General features: G+C 38.9%; 2 protein-coding genes across 2 annotated transcripts; both read left to right on the top strand.

Moving 5' to 3' along the window:
* The first annotated feature begins 371 nt into the window (after positions 1-371).
* Positions 372-13,083, top strand: nfe2l3 (nfe2 like bZIP transcription factor 3). The gene is made up of 4 exons (XM_079590055.1): positions 372-1,273; positions 2,296-2,412; positions 9,466-9,549; positions 9,960-13,083. Exons 1-4 carry the CDS (start codon positions 764-766, stop codon positions 11,157-11,159), a joined length of 1,911 nt encoding a protein of 636 aa, XP_079446181.1. The 5' UTR covers positions 372-763; the 3' UTR covers positions 11,160-13,083.
* A 1,096-nt stretch (positions 13,084-14,179) lies between these two features.
* Positions 14,180-17,451, top strand: cbx3a (chromobox homolog 3a (HP1 gamma homolog, Drosophila)). Its single transcript, XM_079590058.1, has 5 exons — positions 14,180-14,462; positions 15,156-15,296; positions 15,433-15,601; positions 15,690-15,784; positions 16,114-17,451. Exons 2-5 carry the CDS (start codon positions 15,163-15,165, stop codon positions 16,238-16,240), a joined length of 525 nt encoding a protein of 174 aa, XP_079446184.1. The 5' UTR covers positions 14,180-14,462; positions 15,156-15,162; the 3' UTR covers positions 16,241-17,451.
* The last annotated feature ends 1,161 nt before the right edge of the window (positions 17,452-18,612 follow it).

The raw sequence follows: 18,612 nt of genomic DNA, 5'->3' as shown, positions 1-18,612 counted from the left end.
TATATATATATATTATAATAAATAAATAAATAAATAATGGATAAAACAGTTATATATTATAATAAATAAATAAATAATGGATAAAACAGTTATATATTATAATAAATAAATAAATAATGGATAAAACAGTTATATATTATAATAAATAAATAAATAATGGATAAAACAGTTATATATTATAATAAATAAATAAATAATGGATAAAACAGTTTACTTTTTTAAAATCCAAGAGCGGAATGGGTTTGGAAGCGACCAGAGAAGCGACAAAAGCATGCTTGCTTGTGATTGGCTCTTTAAATGAACGACAACAGAAATGGCCCAATCAGAGCTTGTTGCGAAGGCAATTCCGTCGCATGTGAGTGGGATTTGATGAATTATGCAAATTGATTTGAGCAGTTGTTCCCCTCCTCGGATGAGAGGCTCGATTCAGGATAGCCGGGGACTTTTATTGTTCTTTTAATAAGATAAAAAGTTTTATTTTTGTCGTTCGCTACATATTATATTAGATGAGAATGACTCCTTGTGTTTTGATACATTAGAGGAAGGCACTATCTCCGCATTAGGATGTTATAGGCCCGGAAATTATGAAAAGCCGGTAGTGTAAGTGCACCGAACAGTTTCGCCGGTCGGGGCTGCTCTTTGTCTGACACAGAGAGTAGTCAACGCGTGCTCTTTTGTTTAGGATTTTGTCTTTGTTTAACTGCGAACGGGCGATCTTTGTTCTCGTTCAGGCCTCCCGAGGTTGAAATATTTGTTTTGAAACATGCATCATATGAAGAAATATTTCACCGAGGGACTCATTCAGTTTACGATTCTGCTTAGTTTGATAGGTGTTCGCGTGGATGTCGACACTTATTTTAGCGGCTACTTTTCGCCGTTGATAGAAACGGACGGAGGGCCGAGCTCGGCTTTTATACAGACCCCTTTTCACCTCTATCGGGACACCGCGGCGGGCCATCAAGTGCACCCTAAATGTCCCGAGCTGGACTATTTTTTCACCAGCCGCAGGCTGCTGAATGAAGTGCGTGCGCTCGGGTCCCCGGCCCGCTTCCCCACGCGTGTCAGCGCATGGTTGGTGCACCTGGTGCCTGATGAGGGTTCCGATGTCAGTGAGCCACACGACCTGTCAGGGGACCCTGATGACGAGGACGTAAATACCGAAAATCATCGGGAAGAGGATGATCACAGGACTGGAGAGGGCTTCGGACGGTCAGTATCTCAGGACTGCACCGTTTCAAGGCCTTGCTGTGCAGCTGGCGAACTTTCCAAAGAGGTAACAATGCAGTGCCGTATTACACCCTTTCCATACTTAACAGTTAAGTTATAATATGTTGTTTTCTCTTCAGGGGGCACACGGCAGCCACATGTGAACAGCTTTCAGTATTTTGTGTTTGTATTTTGTTGAGTTAGCCTGTTAGCTTCATGGCAAGTGGCACTCGTGAGCATCTAATAGGCGAAAGCGAAACAATAAGTGACCTAACGTTAGCCTATCCATAAGAAAAGTAAACTAGTTTAATGTTACTTGTTACATATTAGATGTTGTTAATAAATATATGGCCAAATTAGATCGACTTGTTTGAATTGATCTGTTCTGATCTTTATGCTATGATTTTGTGTATTTACGTTGTTTTTCCTTAGCAAATTTACTGCAAGTTTTTGTGAGGAAATAAAGTGTTTACGAGTTAACTTTTCTGTTCACTTGTTAGTTTAAATGTCAGTTACCATGGCAACTAGATGTACATGTGCGTCAGGCAAACGTCACATTTAAACCATAGGTTTAAACGTTTAGTATGTTAAGAAACTATTTGTCAAAGTACAGTGTTATAAAATAATGACTTTGACGAAATTCCCGTTTTTTTCTCTGTTTTTAATGGACAGATCGTTTGTTTTGTAATAGTTTGTCTGAGAGAAGTAAATTACCATTTGGTCTAGCCCAAACCTGCTCTTTCTGTTAAGTTCGTTGTTACTCAATCATGTCTTGACAGTTTAACCTAGTTTCTGAAATCTGGAATACAAGTAATGAATTCTCCCTAGAGCCACCGTTTAAACCATGCATGTTATGCAAATATTTTTTTTTCTTTAACTACCACAAGTGCAAGTAAAATTCATACATTTCTTTGAATAAATGTAATCTATTAAATGAGTAGCAGAGAAATACATTTGTTCTAAACAGGTGCACCATAGTTTATGGAGTATTTCTTTACTCTCTTGGAAGTACTCTTGAATGTACTGTTTTATCACCATAAAGAAACATTTTAAGCCTTTATTTTGACATTACAATTTCTTTCTCTCCAGGAAACTTTACTGAAGCAAGAGAATGAGGAGGAGGACGAGAAAGACAGGAGAGGGCAGGAGGAAACCAGCCCTGCTTCACTGAACCAACTGACTCAAAGCTCAGCATTAGAGCAGGAGGTAAACAAACACTAATTACTACCTGTCTTACAGGAATGGTGTGTCCACCAGGTTCGATGTAAAACTTAAAGGTACACTGTGCAACTTTTCTTTTGTTTTAAAATTCAAATAATGAGTCAATACATCAATCCAAAATGTGTTTTTGTCTTACCCTGATTCACTATGGTAAGCCTATTATAAGCAGGGATTTTCCTGCATAGAGAATAATGAGGTGGCCGCCTCCGTCAAATTTCGTGCCGCCTCCGGCTCTCGACAAATCTCGGACATACAGTCACATGATCAGATACACCTTTTCCACCGTGACAGTTAAGTTGCGGGTTCCCGGCCTGTGTCCATTCTCAAACCATATAAATTGCCGATAGTGCTGCGCGGATCATAATCCGCGGGTCGGCGGGGCAAGTAATAAAAACATAATGTTACAATTAATCGAGGGTGGATGACAGATAAATCATTATAATGTGTTGAGTTTAATAAAGACACGGATCTCTCATCACGGTAAAACGCAATGAACGTGCGTCACTCTTTTACTTTAGTTTTCAACAACGTAATTCTCTTCAGGGGAAAACCAATCAAGGAAAACATCTTTCCCGGATGGATCACGGATGGAATCACGGAATTGGCAAATTAACACGGAATCTAGTGTTAACGTGGAATTTGACATATTTGGAATGAAATTTTTTTTGTGTGTGGGAGAAGAACGTATGTCTGGGGAAAATGCAGAATCTGGAAGCAAATCTGGGCGACTAAACCCCTCCCGTTCTGATCGGGGGATCGCTTCAGTCGATTTAAGATTAAGATATACTTTATTGTCCCCGAAGGGAAATTTGTTTTGGACTCAGTCCGGTCCGCAGCTTTACAGAGACAACACAAAATACTAAGTTACAAAGAATAGACGTATATATATATATATATATAAGCCTGAATGAGCCATAGACGCTCATTCTAGCGGGCTCTGACGCGCCAGGGCGTGAAGTGGCCTGATTGGTTTGCCGCCTCGCCATAGGTTCGTGCAGTTGCGGCAGCACAGCCAATGACTGCGCTAGACACTCAGCTATGTGTTTGCTGTGCACCTGCACTGCGTTTTAACCAGATAATATAACCATTCATATTTTAAAGCTCATATCATAACCATTCATATTTTGTTGTTACTTGAAGTAGGGCTGGTCGATAAATCGATTTTATCGATTAACTCGAATGTGTAGTGTACGTCGATATGTTTGAATGAAAATCGGTTTTCTCTATAATATCCGCCGACGCTCCCTCTGGGCTCCCGTAGTTCCGGACGCGCTCAGCGCATTTGCCATAGAGCTACACAAACAACATGGCAAATGAACAAGACCGTGGCTGCACAAGCACACCCGCCAAAAACATTTACAAACTGAATCTGCAGGGCTGACAACTCTCACGCATTCACCGTGAGACTCACGCAGTTGTCACTTTCCACACGCTCTCACGCCCCGCATCCATTTTCTCACGCAGAGAAAATCGCGAAGCAAAGAGGACACTGACACTGACAGAGAAGATTTACGGTACTATTGATATAAAACAAATTCTCAGCTCTCAGATTCTGTCAATTTAATTACAAAATTCAAACAATAAACACCGTTTTGGTGCTTGTATTGTAAATGTGACGTGACAGATCGCAGACAGATCTCATTTCAAGCGGCACGTGAACCGGTCATCTGTTACTAGGGATGGGAATCGAGAACCGATTCTTCTTCAGAACCGGTGCCCAGTGAATCAATTCCTTGGAACCGTTAGCATGACTGCGTATCGATTCCGCTTATCGGTTCCGCTCGTTGCATATGTGTCATGACGTCACACACGCGCTGCGTTGTTTTGATTCAGAACGCGGCAAACATGGCAGAGGCAGAAGTTCGACGCAGAAGTATAATGAGGCCTTTAACGGGACTCCATGTTGCTTTCCGACCAGCCATCGCGTGCTGTCTCACACACATTCACTCGCACAAATATACGCGCACACACACTCGTGCGCGCGCACACACACACACACACACACTCTCTCGCGCTCACTCACTCACTCTCTCGCGCTCACTCACTCACTCACACATGCTCACTCACACACGCGCGCGCACATACACACTCACTCACTTGCGCTCACACACTATCTCGCGCTCACGCACACACTCTCGCTCACTCACTAGCGCACACACACACTCTCGCGCTCACACATGCACTCTCTCGCGCTCACTCACTCACACACAAACGCACACATGCTCACTCACACACACACACACACTCACTTTGAGAAGCTAGCTCACCTATACTTTTAGATTTGTTGCTACACATAATTTGTGTATGTGCTCGGTGTTGTGTCTTCTGATCAGATATTAAAGCGAGTTAATACAAACAAACAAATTTGTACTTATAAGGAATCGGATCGATAAGCAATATCGATAACGGAATCGGAATCGTTAAATCCTTATCAATTCCCATCTCTATCTGTTACTACTAACTTAGTTAATATAAATAAACACGAATGATCAATAGGTAATTTGAAAGATACAGTTCAACTTACCGAAATGTAATAAAATCGACAACCGCGGACAGAGGTCCATAAATAGCTGGAGAACAGTCGGGTAACGTTTACCTCAGGAAAGCCATTTAATAACCATAGCACGTTAGTTGGACTTAAAATATTGTCTGTAGAGAGAAGTACTTAGCTAAATATGATAACTATATTACATTTTTATTATATTTTTACCTATATCATTTAAATATTATAACGTTGTCATTATAAAAAACGCATTAAAATAAATTTGAGATGTTATTTTTAACCTTTAATAATAATAGCTACCAGCTGACAGACAGGGCTCTGTATGTTTACAGTAGGTGCCTTTTTTTTGGGAGAGAAAAATTAACAACACATTAACGTATCTACTGTACCTAATATTTATCCAAAGGAATCGATATTGAATCCGGATGAGAATCAAGAATTGAAATTGTGAAATTTGTATCAAGCTATAATAAAAAACAGTAGCATACAGTCAGTGTACCATGTAAACATTGTTGTCACTAAACTTGGGGTGTTTCTCAAAACCAAGAATGCAAAGAACGGACTTGTGTGCTTGGGGAGAACGCTCTTGCTAGTTGTTCTAGGAAGAATGAACTCACAAGGTGACGAGCACACAGAACGCTGCTGACAGTTTGAGACGATGTGTTCTTGCTGGTATTGCGCAATAATACCCCCGCACAAACGCCGTCTGCAGTACCCAAACATAATGAGAATTATTGACGATAACAGCCAGGCTTTATCGCCCAAGCCTACCCTCAGCTCAAGGGATTACTCTACAACTGTACACTACAATGTAATGTATATTCATAACAATAAAGCAACGCCTGTCTCCTTTCATTCTGCTTCTGTTGTTTGTTTGTGTATACATCACTAGCCAACGGCGGGAAAAAACGCCGGAAAAAGGCAATGGTCTCTTGACTGTGGGGTAAAACGAGTCTGTGAGACTGGCCGGTTGGCTCGCAAGCTAACTTAACACCCGCAGGTTCTTATGGAGATTCTCACTTCCTAAAACGTTTGAGCACATTTTCGATTCGGCATAAATTTTCGTAAAAATGCCAATATTAAAATCAACACAGTTGATTTCTCGCATCAAATGTCCTCAGAAGTGAATTTAGTGAAGAAATAGCGTACGAAATTGTAGAAAAACGACTTTCTGTATTGACCTGCCTCTCCTTCCTCGAAACCCGAAATGAATGCTGGGATATTTCAGCCGTCAAGTTCACACAAGTTACCAACCGATGCATCCTCGGTAAAATGGACGTGTCAAGAACACTTCCGGGATTTTTAACCGTTCTTGCCATAATGCAAACTTGTGTATTGGGACAGTACTTGGGCCAAAAAAGATGACGTTTCACAAGAACACGAGAACACAAGTACAGACAAGAACACAGATTGAGAAAGGCCCTAAATACAATTCTGTTTAGTCACCAACTGTTTTGACAATCACAATACACTTAGTGATGCATTTTTTTTTTTTTATTTATTTTTTTTTTTTACATTTACACCCATTTTATGTTATGTTATGTTACATTTTCTCTGTTTACAAAGGCAGGGCCTGCCATCTTGGCTTGTTGTTTCAGATTGCACTTTATATAATTAAATAAAGCTAAAACTTGTTTTGAACAATTCATTTGTCATCTGCAGATTGATTTTAAATAGGGGTAAAAAAAAAATAGATTTAAATCGTAAATCGGATTTTTTATGAAAAAATCAGGGATTTTTTTTGTTTAGGCCATATCGCCCAGCCCTAACTTGAAGTACTTGGAGTGCAGTGCTATGTTGCATCATGCAGTATTTGTCCTGAAAAGTACTGAGTAAATGTGATGTTTGTTACCTCAATAAATTTAAGGTCATTCCTATTTTATTTGTGTATATTTTAATAATTAACATTAAAAGCACACTCTTTTTACGACTAAAATAACAGTAAAGTGTAAAAAACAACTGAATTCCCAAAAATGAAAACGGAAAAAACGGAATTTGCACAAATTAAAACGAGAAAAAATAAAACGGAATTTGGGAAAAAATAAAACTGAATTTGGGAAAAAAATAAAATGGATTTTATAGGGCCCTACATATCACTGCTCGACAATAACACTTGTCCTGGACATGTTTTTTTTAAGGGACAAGTGGAAGAGAATTGTACTTGCCCAACCGGACAAATGCCCTTTTTAAAACAATTTTCAATATGAGCTACGGTTTTAGCCATTCATTGAAGCTCGCCGTTCTCACTGGGTTTTTTCAAAATGTCTGAGGGTCGCAAGACATTTTGAGGGTCATTGTCTGACTCCGGTTTGAAAACATAAGACTAAAAGTTGTGGAATTTTTTAGTGCATGTTTGTGTTAGAGTGCGGATCTGGCCGTATTTTTCTGTCCGAGCCCGGCCCGCGTCTGACAGAGCAGTAACCGAACCCGACCCAAGCCCGACAGGCATTAAGATATTTTTGTTCGAGCCCGACCCGAGCCTGACACAGTTAAAAAATCTTATATTTTCTCATACTAATGACACATACGTTTGTTTTTGTGGAAAGCCCGCTTTTATTAAGCAACTGTAAGACATTCGGAAATATACAACAGATGAGCACATCAGAGCACACGGGGCAGCAAGCGCACGTTAACACAAACGCGCACATTATGCTTGGTTTCGTTGTCATAGCTACATAAACAAATTTCCGCACGCAGTAAGACGGATGTTAGGGTAATATTTAAAATTTATTTTAATCACAAAAACGAACCTTTACATCAGGGATAGGCAACTCTGGTCCTGGAGGGCCACTGTCCTGCAGAGTTTAGCTCCAACCCTAATTAAACACACCTGGACAAAGGCAATCAATGTTTTCAGTATTACTAGATAGATACAGGCAGGGGAGTTTTTATCAGGGCTAAAGCTAAACTCTGCAGGACAGTGGCCCTCCAGGACCGAAGTTGCCTATCCCTCCTTAACATCAAGTGAAACAGGCCCATTGGCTACCTACATAATACGATTTTTTAAAATTTAAAATGTTCAATGCCTTATCGTGCTGATGTGACCGAGCCCGACCCGAACATCATTTCTAAATATCTGTCCGAACCTGGCCCGTCGGGTATCCATCCTCTAGTCCAGTGGTTCCCAAACCTGTCCTGAAGCACCCCCAACACTGCACGTTTTCTTTGTCTCCCTAATCAAACACACCTGATTCAACTCATCAGCTCATTATCACATGGGTTAATGAGCTGATGAGTTGAATCAGGTGTGTTTGATTAGGGAGACAAAGAAAACGTGCAGTGTTGGGGGTGCTTCAGGACAGGTTTGGGAACCACTGCTCTAGTCTGTGTGAGGTAAAAGGTCACAACCTCTTGAAGCTCCACCTCCTCTGTGTCTGGAGCAGCAGCTCATTTGCATTTAAAGGGACACACAAAAACGTTGCATTTTTGCTCACCCTCAAAAAGTGACAATTTTAACATGCCATATAAAAATATCTGTGGGGTATTATAAGCTAAAACTTCACATACACACTCTGGGGACATTAAAGTCTTATTTTACATCTTGTGAAAAGGGCATTATACCACCCCTTTAAAATGTACAAAACGTTCTTCCTGTACACCTTGTCACATAGCAGCTTTTAGGCATAGTTTTTTGTTATAAGTCAGAAATGACAAAAAGTCAGCTTCTCGCAATGCAAAGTTAATGGAGACAGTTGGATTGACCAAACGTGTGTCCACATTCCTCTCCTACGACAACACAGCGTTTCGTCTGGCCATTCCATCCCTTTGCATATGTGCGTCAGGGTTTCTCTCGTCATTAAACCGCGGATACAAAGTCTAATGCCTCAGAAAATCCGCTCTGCCTGTTAACATGAGTCGCATTGGCACGTATCTGATTTATTTCCACCTATAAACGAAGCCTGAAACCGATCTCGAAATATCCGAATGCATGCGTTTTTTTTCCGTTTCACTGTCATAGAACACATCCGATCTGTGTCACATATGAGCAAAAAATTTCACTGACAGTGTAAACAAGTTACTTTTGATATGAAACAAAGTCTTCTCTTCCTTCTACTTAATTTATAGCTTCAAATAAATATCAACATCAGAAGGAATGTTGTTTCAACCATGGAAAAACGTCAATACACTCTGTTTTTCAAATTCAAGTCCACCAACGTTAATCTACTAAATCTATTGACTACTTTATCGGACAAAATGTCAGATTATGATTGGTCAGATAGTCTGTCAATCAAACTCCCGGCGAAGGGTGAATTGCGAGTGTTTAAGCAATTCTGAGAGAAAAAGTTTACCTTTATTTTTTTATTCTGTGGCGGAAACAAACTTCTGTACTACATAATGTATTTTTAAGAAATGATTGCATAATGTTGCATAACAGGAATTTAGTTAATATTGTAATCAAGTAATGAATTAATGAATGAATGAGAAAAGTTACATTTGGTTATGGTAGTTCTGTTTCTGGTAATTCAACTCCATATTAACTGTTGTTGGAGTGAGATGTTAGGCTAAATGTTTTTTTTTTTTGCTTCTCTTTCCAGGATTTGCTGGGCAGTACCCTTCCTCCACCTCTTTCTGGGCTTGAGCTTCCTCCACAGTGGCAGGACTTCCTCTCTGAATTTGATGTAAGTGTGGATGCTTTTATCCTCCATTCAAGATTAAGGGAATGTTCTGGTTCAGTACAAATATATCGACATCAGTTATGGTAGAATGATTGCCACTGAAAATATGACTAATCACATTTGCTTCTAGTGTGTTACAGTTACTGTACGCTTGATTTTTATTTTATTTTATTTTTTTATTAAATTATTTTTAATTAAAAATGGCCATTATGCAACCAATGCTGTTAATAGACACTGAAAAATAATCCTACCAAAAAAGAACTTGCAATACCAAACCAATAAATTCGTTTTTCCAACTATGGGCCATCTAAATACTAGACTATTTTTCTGATTCTTGTGTGTTGTGCACATTTTCACTGAATAAGAATTGTGAAAATGTTTACATTGACAATATTTCCCTCTTCCATCTACAGGATTTTGACTCTATGGTCCCCCAACGCATGTCAGATTTAGAAGCCGACCTTCCTAATCCCATCAGCTATAATGTAAGCCTTCAAGATGCCATGGTAACCAGGGGAGATTCAGCTAACTGCAGGCCGGCATCTTCCCGAGCACCCCTCTTCCGTCTGGAATCCACAAACTCTTCTCACTCAGTCCCTCCTCAGACCTCAGCAGGGGCAATTCCTTCATCGCTCTTCTGCTTGTCTGGGAACAGCTCTCGTAATGAAACCTCCCCTACGCAGATGGGAGGCTTTCTAGACGAGGCTGTTTTCGAGCACATCAACATGTTGGATCTGGGTAATCTTGGTACGATCGACCCTCAGATGCTGGATGGCATGCAAAGTGAGATGGACACTCCATGGGTGGAGGATTCAGACTCTGGCCTGTCTTTGGAGAGCAGTTCTAGGAGCGCCGCATCCCCTTCTACTTCGTCCGATTCATTTTGCGAGGATGAGGGTGGAGCTACAGGCTATAGCAGTGAAGTGGAGTCTCTTTCTTCAAAAGGCGGCGCTTGTGCAGCTGCTTACCGTGATTGGTCGCCTGTGAACCTTCATGACAACATCTGGCATGATCATACCTACTCGGCCCCACAGGCTCAAAATTCCACATCGTCTAGCTGGATCACAACTATCAAACAGGAAGTGATGAGCGAAGATGAGTCTGAACCTGAAGAGATAAGTCGCGACGAACGCCGGGTGCAGGCGTTGGGTCTTCAATTTTCAGCTTTTCAGATTGTCAACATGCCTGTAGAAAACTTCCTGGAGCTGCTGGACAGGCAGAATCTTTCAGGATCAGAAGTCACGCTCTTGCGTGACGTGCGCAGAAGAGGTAAAAACAAGCTTGCCGCTCAGAATTGCCGCAAGAGGAAGTTGGATGCGATCCTGGGCCTGCAGGGTGAGGTTGAGGGCCTTGCGGTGCAGCGGGATACTCTCCTGCGCCAGAGAGCCCACACAGCCAAGGCACTTTCTGCTGCTGCTGAACATTTCGAGGCGCTCTCGAGGACTGTGTTGAGCCACATCCGGGATGAATATGGACATCCTCTAAACCCTGAGCACTACACGCTGCACTGCAGTGCTAACGGACGGATGATGGTTCAGCCCCGCACAAACACAACGTCAAGGACAATGACTGGTAGCAAGACAGTGAAGAGAAAGAAGGTCAAGAAGCCCTAAGAAACTTTTTTTGAGAGTGTGTGCGTGTGCATGCGTGTTTGTGTTTACATACAAATATTTTTGTTTTCTGAAAGGTGAGTTTTTATCCTTGAGACAAGATGTTTTGGGGGATTTCTGGCTCTTCTTTGTTCCTAAAAGCCATTCGTAACTCAAGTGGAGGGCAAAAAAGAATACTGTTAAAAATACTACACTTACAGTTGGGAGCAGCCTTGTTCGCTTGCTGGAGAGAATGTACTGAAAACACTGGATGTTGTGTATAGTAAGAGTTCGTATAAAGAGTATTTCTAAAGAGCACATTTAAAAATAAAACTTCATTTTGCATTTCTTTAACTGTTCATTTAAATGGCAAGTTACGAAGTAAAGAATGTTTGCAGATGGTCGCTGGAGGACCATGTTAAAAAGTGTGCCTTGCTATTTTTTGCAGGTTAGAGCTTAAAGAGATAGTTCACCCATGAAAATTGTCATTTACTCACTCTCATGTCGGTCCAAACCTGTATTACGTTTCTTTTTCAGAACACAAAAGAAAGTATTTTGAAACATGTCTGTACAATGAAAGTGAGTCCTATGTTGTTTGTCATTGTCTTTCTTTTTTTGTTTCACAAAGCATGCAGGTTTGGAATGACATGAGGGTGAGTTCAAATGTTTGGGTGAACTATCCCTTTAACACAAAGAACCCCACAGCAATGAGCCTAATTCAATTTAAACTGTTTGCAAACATTAATAAAATACAACTTTCATCCAAGAAGACCGCTGCAGTCACCTTCCCACCTCGATTTATTTTTTTCTCCCCACTGAGATAAATAAAACGATACACAGTTAAAATAATGAGATTTTATTCATGACAAACAGGATCCCGCTGCTTGAACTGTTCCTGTATATTACTTTACTGTCAATTTCCATTTTACATTTATGCACTTGAACAACAAGAACAATTATAATGCGTTCTAATAGCTTTTTATAAAGGCTTTATAAGGTTGGATTGCAGTTATGTTTTCAACTTGGTTTTCCTTTTTATTTTTTTGCACACTGTCACATATTAAATATACATATAGAAGTGGTTATCTCTGAAGTGAAGTCAAAGTAAAAACAAAAAAAAATTAATTAAAAGAAAACAGAATTAACGAGTTTTGGTCTACCTCATAGCACAGTTATAATTTGGAAAAGGCAAGTACTACATCAGCTATTAGTGAATTAGTATAAAAAGCAATTCTGGGCCCAAGCAAATGATCCTCTTGTTTTTTCCCCCTTTATTGGCAGAGTGGTTTGATTTGTGTTTGAGTAGAAGCAGTTTCTCTCTCTCTCTTTTTAGTTCTTCAATTTTTCTATTTTGTGTGTTTTTGAGCAATTATTTGTATGTATGTGTTTGTAAGGGGTTGGAATACCTTTAACTTTAAACAGGGATATTCAAAATCTGGCTCTTTTATATCTTTTAAAATGAATAAAGGAGGACAATGAAGTTACTGGTGAGTTTTTTCTTTTTATTGTATTTTAGGGATCCTAGGTGCAATGCCGCATTTGATGAAGCAGCGTCAAGCTAAATGCTGTTTTCTAAATTGTAAACTGGACAAATTGTTAATGATGCACACAATTATGTTACAGGGTTGTACTTGACGATCTTGCATGGCATAATGAGACCAAATTCGTGCTCTGGCCTGAACAACTGCAAACAACAGGCACCACATGAACACAATCATGAATATAAAGGTGGTGGTTGCAATATCGTGCATGGTTTTGAATTGTTTTTATATATAAATTAAGGATTTTGATTGCATCAAGCATTAAATGTTGAATTTGTGTTATTGAAAGGAAAAAATTATTAAATGTGACAAAGGTAAAAAAAAAAAAAAGGTTGACAAAGGTTCTCTTTCATAGTGACTTTAGGTGGCTCTATAACAGATTCTTTAGGTCCTTCACAAGTGACAATACAATGCCAACAGTGTTTTTAATGTGTGAATGAATACCACGGATTAGTGGATTCGTTTTTTATGGGTGCCAGAACATATTGTGAATAAAGACAAATAAATCGATACAATATGGGTCATTAAACCAGGAAACAGTGGCCTGGTTTCACCGGGACTTAGATAAAGCCAGGAGTAGGCCTTAGTTAAATTAGGACATTTAATAGCTTTTAAAAATGTGCCTTAGAAAAAAAAATCTGCAATCTTGAGACTAAACAATGGCACTGTTTCAACATTTAGTTGTGATTAAATGGTTCGGATAGGGAATAAAATATGAAACGTTAAATTTTGTTTTAATGTCTTTTGAATTTACTACCAGGATTAGTTTCTTCCTGTTATGGTTACATTTGGTGGCGGTAGCGCGAGGCCGGCTACAATAAATATATAAATCCAGAAGTTTCGTATACCAGTGTGAATATTTTGTTTCATGTGATTCAATTATGTGTATTATAACAACATGTGTAAAAACAACAATACACAAACTTTATGTAAACTTATAAACTATCTGAAGATCTTCTCTTTGTCAAGTAGCCTAGGTCAGTTTGATATATTGTTTAGGTCAGATTACAAAACTACAACAGGTACAACACTTTATCTGTGTTTGTTTACCCCTTTATATCTGTTCCAAAAATAATAATTAATGTCAATGAATTAATTGACTTGCAGTATTCCAAATGAGTAAAACAAACAAACAAAAAATATGCATTATTACTGACATCATCAGTATTTGAAGATAGTCACAGGAATGTGGGAATGGGATGTCTTCCATATAGAATCTCTGTAAGTGTGACAATTTTGCAGATTCAAGATTACATCTGAAGTGCATTATACATTTTAAATATACTTTCAGACTGGTATTACTCCGTTATTTAAATCAAGGAAATCAATCATTGGAATCAGTCTTTCAGAATATATGTGCTGTTCACATGTTCTGGATGTAAAACGTGGATAGCCTACAACAATGAACAGGTTAAGACCATAGCCTACTTTCAATTTTCTGAGTGTGTGGACCTTAAAGTCGATATCCAATGATAAAATGTTCTTCTCAATGTACTGAATTATATTTTAAATGATTTGAAATCACGGTTGCCCCGCCTTCTGAAAAAACCTCATTGGACACACGTGACCGGTGGTAGGCGTGGCTTTACGTCCTCGCGTACGATTCGGGCTGGCCTTCGTCGAGCCTCAGTCGATTTCTCTTCTATTGATTTATAGTGTACCAAGAGAGTAAAAGTTTTTAAAGTTTGTGCCTCGTTAAAGTGCGATACATTTTCGCTGCAGTAATTTGCAGGTCGAGAAGTGTAAAGATTTGTATATCACATCTTGATCCTTTTCCATTGTGAGGGTAAGTTTTCGCGCGCATGCTTCTCGTGCTGCACCACCGTCCATTGTAGTTTGCTGTTAGAAGGCTGCAGCCTCATTTGTTGCAATACGTTTTTTCTTAAATCTGTTTTAGTGTCTTTGATTGTTTCAGTTTGCATGGATGTAACATACTCTCTGTTATATAACACACACGTATATTTTATTACAGTGTTTTTGGTTGGTTTGTTTGTGTATTTTTCAACTAGCGATTAAGCTAACTGGCTATCTAAAACCAGCGCGTGTTTTAGCGAATATTCAGTAAGCAACGATTTAGTGAAACAGCAAGACATTATTTCGGACAGCACGGTTATTTAGATACAATAGTATTAATAATAATAAATAGACCCCAAAAGTAGTTTAAACTGCGTTCGGGCCTCTGGCCTGTTCATGCGTGCGTAGTTAGTTCGTTAACATACTAGCACACATAAAAGGCACCACATAACTGAAGTAATTTATTTTTAACGTTAATCGTAAAGGTTTCGGTGGATTCTTAAGATCATAGATTATTTATGAACGGATTTGAATCTTTCAGTAAATGTGCAAACAATAGCCATTTTAGTATTATTGTGCAAGTCATAAATATGGCAACTATTTTTAAAGGAACATGCCATTTTAAATCATTTTTATTTTGTTTTTAAATCGCTAACCAGGTTCCTGATTCTTTTGTACTTTTTAGGTTAGACATGGGTAAGAAGCAGGGAACCAAAACAAAGAAAGATGTTCAAGAGGTGGAGGAGTTTGTGGTGGAGAAGGTGATGGACCAGCGAGTGGTCAATGGAAAAGTAGAGTTTTTCCTCAAGTGGAAAGGCTTCACAGAGTGAGTTATTGTTTTTTCTTCTTCAAAGTTCATTTGATTACTTGCAGGTATAACGAGGAATGATTGTTTGGGGTTTTTGTTAATGCATTCTGCTGCATGTGATGGGAGTAACAAGATATGCTAATGTTTTCTTCAGTGCTGACAATACCTGGGAACCTGAAGAAAATTTAGATTGTCCTGAACTGATCTCTGCGTACTTGGAGGCTCAGAAAGGAGTGGTGGAGAAACCAGAAGCTGTGAAAAGAAAATCCTCCACTGATGAGCCAGAAACAGAGGAAAGCAAGGCAAAGAGAAAGAAGGAAATGGTAAGATTGTGTGTGTTGGTCATCAATTTATTTAGTGTAATGGATTTTAACATTGGTTCGTATCGCTAAAACTGATGTTTTGTTGCAGTCTGACAAGCCAAGAGGGTTTGCAAGAAACCTTGAGCCAGAGAGGATCATTGGAGCGACTGACAGCAGCGGGGAGCTCATGTTCCTTATGAAGTGGTAAGAAACTCACACAGTTTTCTATTTTAATTGACCGGATATGAGACCATATTAACCTTAAATAAAATGGACTTTTCCTCACATTTAAGTTGCTCCAAACCTTTATTTTTTTCTGTGGAACACAATTTCTTTTTGGAACAACATAAGGAAAAAATAAGTGTTTTTACTTTTGGATGAATAACTTTAAGATGCTTCTAAAGGCCTGTAGGGGGCAGCAAAGCCTTTCTAAGTCACGATAGAATTGCTTGTTCAACACTGTACTGAACTCTTAATTGTCATGTTACGTTTTATCTTATAGCACTCTAACCAGAGATCTGTTTTGTTCACAGGAAGGACTCTGATGAGGCGGACCTGGTGCCTGCACGAGAGGCCAACACCCGTTGCCCACAGATAGTCATTGCCTTTTATGAGGAAAGACTAACTTGGCATTCCTGTCCTGAGGATGAGCAGCAGTAGCACCCCAAATCCAATTAAACCATACGTTAGTGTCTTCCACCTGTACAGTATTAGCAGAAGTGTTGATAGTCTGACGGTGGAGGAATTTTAAATGTATTGAGTTTTGGCTGGAAGCTATGTGCATGACTGTAGTAAACCAATGAAAGATTCATGTTCATAGTTTCTTTTGGTTGTATTTTTGGTTTGTATTTTCATTATCGTTGTAGTTTTTCTTTTTAATTATTGTTTACATGAATAATGGAAGTGTTTATGTAAATGTTTGTGTAAATATTTCTTTTTTAGTTCAATAAAGGTTTATATGCCTGCTTTTAATCTGCTTGCATGATGTGTCTTGAATATCCAAAGCAGATGTTTTGTCAGATATTTGTCTATGAAGCCTTTACTATCTAGCTCAAAACATGGTTGAGTGCTTTTAAAGTTTTTTTTTTTTTTTTGTGGCTGTAAGCATGCTAAGTGCTTTTTTCAGGGTGTGCTATAGTGAGCCATTTTTCACCTCATGTCAACAGTGGCTTGATGTTCGTGTGTTTGACAGACTTTGGAACTGCTATTAAGCATACTAAAATGTGCTTTTTGTACAAACAATAGATGGATCTCTTTGTATTAAATAGGAGAACTTCTAACATTCGCAGAACCTCTTGTTTGCCATCACCTGCTTTTTTTTAACGCTTTGTTTGGGAGTAGCTTTGTAAAAACTGCAGAATGTCCAGAGTACAAGTGCCACAACTCTCTTGTGCCTGTTATGTAGTTCAAATCTGTTTTGCAGTAATAATGGATTTTAAAGGTACACCATGTAACTATGCTGAGTAGTCCAGTACCTGCGTGACTTGTCATATACATAAACAGAGAAGTGTCTACAATGTCCTTCCACAAGTTGCAAGTTTGTTTGACCACTAGAGTGCAAAAGTTACATAGTGTACCTTTTTAAATCGAGCGCCTTACCAATTGGTAATTAAAAATGAGGAAGAGTGTTTTCTTATTTAACCATGCGTTTGCTTTCACTCTGGGTAGACTCTTCTGTAGAATTAAGGTGTCTATCAAAAAGTTAAGCTGAGTGTGAGTTTGTATCAGTGTGTCACTTTCATTTGAATATCCAACAGAATTGTGTAAGAAAACAATATCTGGTTGATCTGAGCAGAGCACAAAATCTGTCTTATCCACAGTCATTTGAGAATTTAGGAAGTAGATAAATAAAAAAATCCCACATTTTGTAATCGGAGTGACGAATGGCTTTTAAATGTTTAATTGCACAATTTTAGTTAAGTCATAAATTTCATAATTCCAGAGTTCCATAATTCCATAATTTCTCGTTTTTTCTTTCAGAGGTTTCTCTCCTAAAACGTCTGAGCGCCAATCACACAACTCAGAAATAGCGTTTCAAGACATCAGCTGGAATCTGTTAGATATGTATTCTGTGTATCTAAAATACACAAAGGCGGTCTGTTAACCATGGAAAAAGCAATGTGACCAATAACGTCATTACAGTTCCTGACCTCATTGCTTTCTTGCCATCAGGGTCAGAGTTCACGAGTTCATGTTCTGCTCACTTTATCAGACGTGGGATGCAGATGGTGCCTCTTGTAAACTCTTCATCAAATACAGGTGTACATCAGGGTGATATGCCTAAAAAAATGTATATCTGTAATCTGGGTTGTGATATGTAATTAATTTAAGAAAAAGCAGTCATTCATCTGACTTTTATTCAGTGATATCTTGAAACAAACAAGAGAAGGGAAAAGTGCTGCCTGACGTCTGTAACCTCACCGCCTACTAACAAAGGATTATGACCACAGAAGATACATTTATTAGCCTTCCATTTGCTTAACTGGTTGCAGGTCTCATGACAAAGATTAGCGGTATAGACATGGACTTTGAGTTCTTAGGCTTTTCCCTCTCAAGAACCTGTTTTTGTAATGTCATCCTGCAGCAGGTCAGATGACAAACTGAAAACACACTTTACAGTCATAATAAAAAAAGAAATAACTGCACACTGGTTGGCTCATGTATGTGTGTATACTGGCTAAAGAATAATCATTATATAACACCATGACAGACAGTCTGGAGTGTCTCTGTAACAAGGGTACAATCCAATATCTGAATATCCTTATGGTCACAAGTACTTTACTGATTTCTGAATTAGGAAATCCTTTTAGGTGTTGTGGTTGAGATGTCTCACAGTGGTGGACTGCATTATGACACAGTGTTTGGTATTGATAGGTAAAAGTCCAGCTTCCCACCCTACTGGACCTTTGAGTAAATTATCAATATAAAACAACATAATTAGTTATATTTTGGAGATCCATTCAATTAGCAATCATCAGGTGATTTTAACAACCCCGCAGAGCCGAAAATGCTTCTGTGAATAATGACATTGG

Source organism: Phoxinus phoxinus (genome assembly GCF_949152265.1).
Source record: "Phoxinus phoxinus genome assembly, chromosome: 19".
Lineage (NCBI taxonomy): Eukaryota > Metazoa > Chordata > Actinopteri > Cypriniformes > Leuciscidae > Phoxinus > Phoxinus phoxinus.
The sequence above is the reverse complement of the archived record's forward strand: the minus strand, read 5'-3'. Positions and strand labels throughout refer to the sequence as shown.